This window comes from Oncorhynchus nerka, linkage group LG15, assembly GCF_034236695.1.
Source record: "Oncorhynchus nerka isolate Pitt River linkage group LG15, Oner_Uvic_2.0, whole genome shotgun sequence".
In the NCBI taxonomy this organism is placed as follows: Eukaryota; Metazoa; Chordata; class Actinopteri; order Salmoniformes; family Salmonidae; genus Oncorhynchus; species Oncorhynchus nerka.
This window is the reverse complement of record NC_088410.1, coordinates 8,095,550-8,104,490: the sequence shown is the minus strand read 5'-3', so window position 1 is coordinate 8,104,490 and position 8,941 is coordinate 8,095,550. Positions and strand designations below refer to the sequence as shown.

At 37.9% G+C, this 8,941-nt stretch overlaps 1 protein-coding gene across 1 annotated transcript; it reads left to right on the top strand.

The window, feature by feature from the left end:
• The first annotated feature begins 6,599 nt into the window (after positions 1 to 6,599).
• LOC135560319 (gastrula zinc finger protein XlCGF7.1-like) lies at positions 6,600 to 8,704 on the top strand. Its single transcript, XM_065002178.1, has 2 exons — positions 6,600 to 6,699; positions 7,232 to 8,704. Exons 1-2 carry the CDS (start codon positions 6,600 to 6,602, stop codon positions 8,104 to 8,106), a joined length of 975 nt encoding a protein of 324 aa, XP_064858250.1. The 3' UTR covers positions 8,107 to 8,704.
• The last annotated feature ends 237 nt before the right edge of the window (positions 8,705 to 8,941 follow it).

The window sequence follows — 8,941 nt, the reverse complement described above, 5'->3', positions numbered from 1 at the left end:
CTGCTCCTACATGGTGTAACAATACATCATGTAGATGTATATAATGAACAGACTAGGTCTATACTGCTCCTACATGGTATAACAATACATCATGTAGATGTATATAATGAACAGACTAGGTCTATACTGCTCCTACATGGTGTAACGATACATCATGTATATAATGAACAGACCAGGTCTATACTGCTCCTGCATGGTGTAACAATACATCATGTAGATGTATATAATGAACAGACTAGGTCTATACTGCTCCTACATGGTGTAACAATACATCATGTAGATGTATATAATGAACAGACTAGGTCTATACTGCTCCTACATGGTGTAACAATACATGATGTATATAATGAACAGACTAGGTCTATACTGATGTACATCATAATGATATAATGAACAGACTAGGTCTATACTGCTCCTACATGGTGTAACAATACATCATGTAGATGTATATAATGAACAGACTAGGTCTATACTGCTCCTACATGGTGTAACAATACATCATGTAGATGTATATAATGAACAGACTAGGTCTATACTGCTCCTACATGGTGTAACAATACATCATGTAGATAATGAACAGACTAGGTCTATACTGCTCCTGCATGGTGTAACATCATGAGATGTATATAATGAACAGACTAGGTCTATACTGCTCCTACATGGTGTAACAATACATCATGTAGATGTATATAATGAACAGACTAGGTCTATACTGCTCCTACATGGTGTAACAATACATCATGTAGATGTATATAATGAACAGACTAGGTCTATACTGCTCCTACATGGTGTAACAATACATCATGTAGATGTATATAATGAACAGACTAGGTCTATACTGCTCCTACATGGTGTAACAATACATCATGAGATGTATATAATGAACAGACTAGGTCTATACTGCTCCTACATGGTGTAACAATACATCATGTAGATGTATATAATGAACAGACTAGGTCTATACTGCTCCTACATGGTGTAACAATACATCATGTAGATGTATATAATGAACAGACTAGGTCTATACTGCTCCTACATGGTGTAACAATACATCATGTAGATGTATATAATGAACAGACTAGGTCTATACTGCTCCTACATGGTGTAACAATACATCATGTATGTATAAATGAACAGACTAGGTCTATACTGCTCCTACATGGTGTAACAATACATCATGTAGATGTATATAATGAACAGACTAGGTCTATACTGCTCCTACATGGTGTAACAATACATCATGTAGATGTATATAATGAACAGACTAGGTCTATACTGCTCCTACATGGTGTAACAATACATCATGTATGTATATAATGAACAGACTAGGTCTATACTGCTCCTGCATGGTGTAACAATACATCATGTAGATGTATATAATGAACAGACTAGGTCTATACTGCTCCTACATGGTGTAACAATACATCATGTAGATGTATATAATGAACAGACTAGGTCTATACTGCTCCTGCATGGTGTAACAATACATCATGTAGATGTATATAATGAACAGACTAGGTCTATACTGCTCCTACATGGTGTAACAATACATCATGTAGATGTATATAATGAACAGACTAGGTCTATACTGCTCCTGCATGGTGTAACAATACATCATGTAGATGTATATAATGAACAGACTAGGTCTATACTGCTCCTACATGGTGTAACAATACATCATGTAGATGTATATAATGAACAGACTAGGTCTATACTGCTCCTACATGGTGTAACAATACATCATGTAGATGTATATAATGAACAGACTAGGTCTATACTGCTCCTACATGGTGTAACAATACATCATGTAGATGTATATAATGAACAGACTAGGTCTATACTGCTCCTACATGGTGTAACAATACATCATGTATGTATATAATGAACAGACTAGGTCTATACTGCTCCTACATGGTGTAACAATACATCATGTAGATGTATATAATGAACAGACTAGGTCGATACTGCTCCTACATGGTGTAACAATACATCATGTAGATGTATATAATGAACAGACTAGGTCTATACTGCTCCTACATGGTGTAACAATACATCATGTAGATGAACAGACTAGGTCTATAATGGTGTAACAATACATCATGTAGATGTATATAATGAACAGACTAGGTATACTGCTCCTACATGGTGTAACAATACATCATGTAGATGTATATAATGAACAGACTAGGTCTATACTGCTCCATAACATGGTGAACAGACTAACATGGTGTAACAATACATCATGTAGATGTATATAATGAACAGACTAGGTCTATACTGCTCCTACATGGTGTAACAATACATCATGTAGATGTATATAATGAACATAATGAACAGACTAGGTCTATACTGCTCCTACATGGTGTAACAATACATCATGTAGATGTATATAATGAACAGACTAGGTCTATACTAGGTGTAACAATACATCATGTAGATAATGAACTGCTATACCTCCTGCATGGTGTAACAATACATCATGTAGATGTATATAATGAACAGACTAGGTCTATACTGCTCCTACATGGTGTAACAATACATCATGTAGATGTATATAATGAACAGACTAGGTCTATACTGCTCCTACATGGTGTAACAATACATCATGTAGATAATGCACAGACTAGGTCTATACTGCTCCTACATGGTGTAACAATACATCATGTAGATGAATATAATGAACAGACTAGGTCTATACTGCTCCTACATGGTGTAACAATACATCATGTAGATGTATATAATGAACAGACTAGGTCTATACTGCTCCTACATGGTGTAACAATACATCATGTAGATGTATATAATGAACAGACTAGGTCTATACTGCTCCTACATGGTGTAACAATACATCATGTAGATGTATATAATGAACAGACTAGGTCTATACTGCTCCTACATGGTGTAACAATACATCATGTAGATGTAGGTCTATACTGCTCCTACATGGTGTAACAATACATCATGTAGATGTATATAATGAACAGACTAGGTCTATACTGCTCCTACATGGTGTAACAATACATCATGTAGATGTATATAATGAACAGACTAGGTCTATACTGCTCCTACATGGTGTAACAATACATCATGTAGATGTATATAATGAACAGACTAGGTCTATACTGCTCCTACATGGTGTAACAATACATCATGTAGATGTATATAATGAACAGACTAGGTCTATACTGCTCCTACATGGTGTAACAATACATCATGTAGATGTATATAATGAACAGACTAGGTCTATACTGCTCCTACATGGTGTAACAATACATCATGTAGATGTATATAATGAACAGACTAGGTCTATACTGCTCCTACATGGTGTAACAATACATCATGTAGATGTATATAATGAACAGACTAGGTCTATACTGCTCCTAGGTCATGGTGTAACAATACATCATGTAGATGTATATAATGAATACATCATGTAGATGTATATAATCATGAACAGACTAGGTCTATACTGCTCCTACATGGTGTAACAATACATCATGTAGATGTATAGATAATGAACAGACTAGGTCTATACTGCTCCTACATGGTGTAACAATACATCATGTAGATGTATATAATGAACAGACTAGGTCTATACTGCTCCTACATGGTGTAACAATACATCATGTAGATGTATATAATGAACAGACTAGGTCTATACTGCTCCTACATGGTGTAACAATACATCATGTAGATGTATATAATGAACAGACTAGGTCTATACTGCTCCTGGTGTAACAATACATCATGTAGATGTAATAATAACATCATACTGCTCCTAGGTGTAACAATGTATATAATGAACAGACTAGGTCTATACTGCTCCTACATGGTGTAACAATACATCATGTAGATGTATATAATGAACAGACTAGGTCTATACTGCTCCTACATGGTGTAACAATACATCATGTAGATGTATATAATGAACAGACTAGGTCTATACTGCTCCTACATGGTGTAACAATACATCATGTAGATGTATATAATGAACAGACTAGGTCTATACTGCTCCTACATGGTGTAACAATACATCATGTAGATGTATATAATGAACAGACTAGGTCTATACTGCTCCTACATGGTGTAACAATACATCATGTAGATGTATATAATGAACAGACTAGGTCTATACTGCTCCTACATGGTGTAACAATACATCATGTAGATGTATATAATGAACAGACTAGGTCTATACTGCTCCTACATGGTGTAACAATACATCATGTAGATGTATATAATGAACAGACTAGGTCTATACTGCTCCTACATGGTGTAACAATACATCATGTAGATGTATATAATGAACAGACTAGGTCTATACTGCTCCTACATGGTGTAACAATACATCATGTAGATGTATATGGATTGATGAGCAATTGAAAAACTGTATGGTTGAAAGAGATGGGGCAAAAGGAGTTGCTAATAAGTCTGGCTGCACATCTGACTGGCTGACTTACTGGAGATTGAGAAATGATGTGACCAAACTCAACAAGCAATATAAACTTTATTATGAAGCCAAGATCAATGATATGAAGAATGATGGAAAAAAAACTTTGGAGTAATTTAAATGAAATGATGGGCAGAAAGACATTCAACTCCGTCTTTTATCGAATCAGATTCATCACAAAACCATTTGATTTTGCCAATTATTTTAATTATTATTTCATTGGCTAAGTGGGCAAACTTAGGCAGGAAATTCCCACGACAAACAGGGAGCAATTATATTCATGCATAAAAATAAAAAAATAATGAAAGAAAAGCAGTCCAAGTTTGAATTTTGTAAAGTTAGTGGGAGAGGTGGAAAAATGTTTGTTATCGATCAATAATGTAATGAAAAATCTCCTGTCATTGACAACTAAGATGGAAAGCTACTGAGGACGGAAGCTGACTCTATAGCCACTCCTAGCTGTCATATTTTTAATCTGAGCCTAGAGGAAAGTCTTTGTCCTCCTCAGGCCTGGAGGGGAACCAAAGTAATTCTGCTACCCAAGAGTGGTAAAGCGGCCTTTACTGGTTCTAACAGCAGACCTATAAGCTTGCTGCCAGCTCTTAGCAAACTGTTGGAAAAATATGGTGTTTGACCAATTACAATGATATTTCTCTGTAAACAAATTAACAACAGACTTTCAGCATGCTTATAGAGAAGGGCACTCAACATGTACTGCACTGACACAAATGACTGATGATTGGTTGAAAGAAATTGATAATAATTAGATTGTGGGAGCTCTATTGTTAGATTTCAGTGCAGCCTTTGATATTGTTGACCATAACCTGTTGTTGAAAAAACGTATGTGCTATGGCTTGTCAACCTCTGCAATATCGTGGATTCAGAGCTATCTATCTAATTAAACCCAAAGGGTTTTCTTTAATGGAAGCGTCTCTAATGTCTAACATGTAACGTGTGGTGTACCACAGGGCAGCTCTCTAGGCCCTCTACTCTTTTCTATTTTTACCAATGACCTGCCACTGGAATTAAACAAAGCATGCGTGTCCATGTATGCTGATGATTCAACTATATAAGCACCAGCAACCACAGCTAATGAAGTCACTGAAACCCTTAACAAAGAGTTGCAGTCTGTTTTGGAATGGGTGGCCAGTAATAAACTGGTCCTGAACATTTCTAAAACTATGAGTATTCTATTTGGTACAAATCATTCCAGAAGTGCTAGACCTCAGCTGAATCTGGTAATGAATTGTGTGGCTGTTGAACAAGTTGAGGAGACTAAATTACTTGGCATTACCTTAGATTGTAAACTGTCATGGTCAAAACATATAGATTTAATGGTTGTAAAGATGGGGAGAGGTCTAGCCATAATAAAGAGATGCTCTGTTTTTTTGACACCACATTCCAAAAAGCAAGTTCTGCAGGCTCTAGATTTGTCTAATCTTGATTATTGTCCAGTCGTGTGGTCCAGTGCTGCAAGGAAAGACCTAGTTAAGCTGCAGCCGGCCCAGAACAGAGCGGCACATTTTTGCTCTTAATTGTAATTAGAGGGCTGATATAAATACTATGCATGTCAGTCTCTCTTGGCTAAGAGTTGAGGAGAGACTGACTGCATCACTTCCTCTTTTACATGAATGTGTTGAAAATCCCAAATTGTTTGCATAGTCAACTTACACACAGCTCTGACACACACACTTATCCCACCAGGGGTCTTTTCATAGTCCCCAAATTCAAGAAAATGTAAATAGCCCTTATTGCATGGAACTTCCTTCCATCTCATATTGCTCAAATAAACAGCAAACCTGGTTTAAAAAATCTGATAAAGCAACACCTCATGGCACAACCCCTCTCCCCTATTTGACCTAGGTAGTTTGTGTGTATGCATTGATATGTAGGCTACGTGTGCCTTTTACAAAATGTATGTAGTTCTGTCCTTGAGCTGTTCTTGTCTATTGATGTTCTGTGTTATGTCATTCTGTATTATGTTTTGTGTGGACCCCAGGAAGTAGATGCTGCTTTTGCAACAGCTAATGGGGATCCTAATAAAATACCAAATATAATGAACGTCCACTCGTGGCGTTCCACATTTGATTTATATTCGTACAAAATTCATTCAATCCTTTTGACATTCAGCACCTTAATTTTCTCTGACATGGTGGAACTATTGGGCGTTCATGTGCTCCTGGGAAGTGGGAAACTAGGAAGTGGGAAGTCTGACATGGAACTATTGGGCATTCATGTGCTCCTGGGAAGTGGGAAACTAGGAAGTGGGAAGTCTGACGTGTTCAAGTGCTTTTGATGTCGAAACAATTCTTCAACCCAATAAGATTTAACATTTAGCTAATAATAAAGTTAGCTAGCTTGCTTAGCATTGACGTTAGTCAAACTTAGCCACATTATAAAAATTGATAAGGTTGTCATTGTCAAAAATTGATTTTGGTTGAAAAGGTCAAAGGTCGGTGGTAAAACGTCACAACTCGAGTAACATTTTCTCAGAATTTCCCACTTGTAATTCCGATTTAGAGGGTCAGTCAAGTGAAATTTCCCACTGGGAACTAGGAGTTTATGATAAGTCCCTGGTTTGAATCCCAAAGCCAACTAGGGGAAAAATCACTTAACCCTAATTGCTCCTGTAAGTCTCTCTGGATAAGAGCGTTGTGCTAAATGAGTCAAATGTAAATAATGAGGTATCTAGTCTGAATTTAACCTCATAAGAAGATAGTTGAATCATATGGAGGTTTCATTTTGGTCTCTCTGTTTAACCAAATACTCTGTCTTTGGCAGGAGAGAGACCAGACTCTTACTCTGACAGCGGGAGTACTTCAGCGGAACCAGACCCAGAGATGCCCAAACCAGTGAAACCACACCACTGCTCCCAATGTGGAAATACATTTTTCTCATCAGGGGACCTGAAAAAGCATAAGAGAACACACTCCGTAGAGAGGCCTTTCCAATGCTCTCAGTGTGGAAAGCGATTTATCCAGTCATCACATTTGAAAGAGCATAAGAGAATACACACAGGAGAGAAGCCTTTCCAATGCTCCCAGTGTGGAAATAGTTTTACCCGGTTAAGGTGCCTGAATAGGCATAAAGGAATACACACAGGAGAGAAGCCTTACCACTGTTGTCATTGTGGACAGAGTTTTAGGTGGTTAGTGACCCTGAAAACACATGAGAGGACACATACGGGAGAGAAGCCTTTCCAATGCTCCCAGTGTGGGAATGCTTTTACACGGTTAGAGAAGCTGAAAGAACATGAGAGAATTCACACTGGTGAAAAGCCTTTCCAATGCTTGCAGTGTGAAAAGAGATTTATCCAGTCATGGAATCTCAAAGAGCATGAGAGGATACACACAGGAGAGAAGCCTTTCCAATGCTTCCAGTGTGGAAAGAGTTTTACCCGGTTAAGGTACCTGAGTAAGCATAAAGAAATACACACGGGAGCGAAGCCTTACCACTGTTCTCATTGTGGACAGAGTTTTAGGGGGTTAGTAAGCCTTAAAACACATGAAAGAATACACACAGGAGAGAAATATTTCAACTGCTCTCAATGTGGAATTACTTTTACCTTGTTAGGGAGCCTGAAATCACACCAGAGGACACATGATAAAAGCCATACCACTGCTCTCATTGTGGAAAGAGAACATGAAATCGCATGATTGAATATAGAGTCTGGGGCCATATTTGCGAACATAAGCAAGCATATGAAGGTAAATGGGTTTCATGCACAAGATGCATATCAGCCAATGAACAGTGTTGATTCACCTACATGTGACTGACCGCTAATTTGTAGCTGCTCCCATCAGATAACATTAGCCTTATGCTAACCTCCCCAGGTGGCAGTGATTACATCCTGGCACAACGTCTGCCTCAGCCAATCAAATATCTTAGATACTCTATACACCAACCAATGGTATTTCTTTTAAAAAATAGGTAAACCCTGGCCTTGTGTTTTTATGGGGGGAAAAAAAGATAAATCGGGTCCTTACAAAAAAAAGTTTAGCGTTGTTAAAAAACAAAGAGCCTTATGGATTTATCATCCAGTGTAGCAGTCATGTAGTCTATCGTCAGTGGTGGATCAACCCAACTGTCATACTTGGGTAAAAGCAACGATGACCTTTCTTAGGTTCTAATATTCAGAGTTAAAACTCAAAGGAGACTCTGAAAGCTTTAAAACCAAGTTCATTCTTCCCAGAGGGTCAATACAGCTGCATCGGACAAAGACGTTGTTCACACAAGCACTGATATTTACCCCCCCCCCCCCCCCCCCGTCATCACTCATCCATGGCTCTCTCCCCTTATCAAGCACTGATATTTAACCCCCCCGTCATCACTCATCCATGGCTCTCTCCCCTTATCATTGCTTGATATTTAACCCCCCCGTCATCACTCATCCATGGCTCTCTCCCTTTATCATTGCTTGATATTTAACCCCCCGTCATCACTCATCCATGGCTCTCTCCCCTTATCAAGCACTGATATTTAACCCCCCGT

Bases quoted from the DNA above. Each gene is read 5' to 3' on its own strand.
- LOC135560319 (XM_065002178.1), top strand. From the start codon at position 6,600: ATGGTGGAACTATTGGGCGTTCATGTGCTCCTGGGAAGTGGGAAACTA. The intron at 6,700-7,231 runs GTGGGAAACTAG...TGTCTTTGGCAG, and splicing joins CATTCATGTGCTCCTGGGAA to GAGAGAGACCAGACTCTTAC.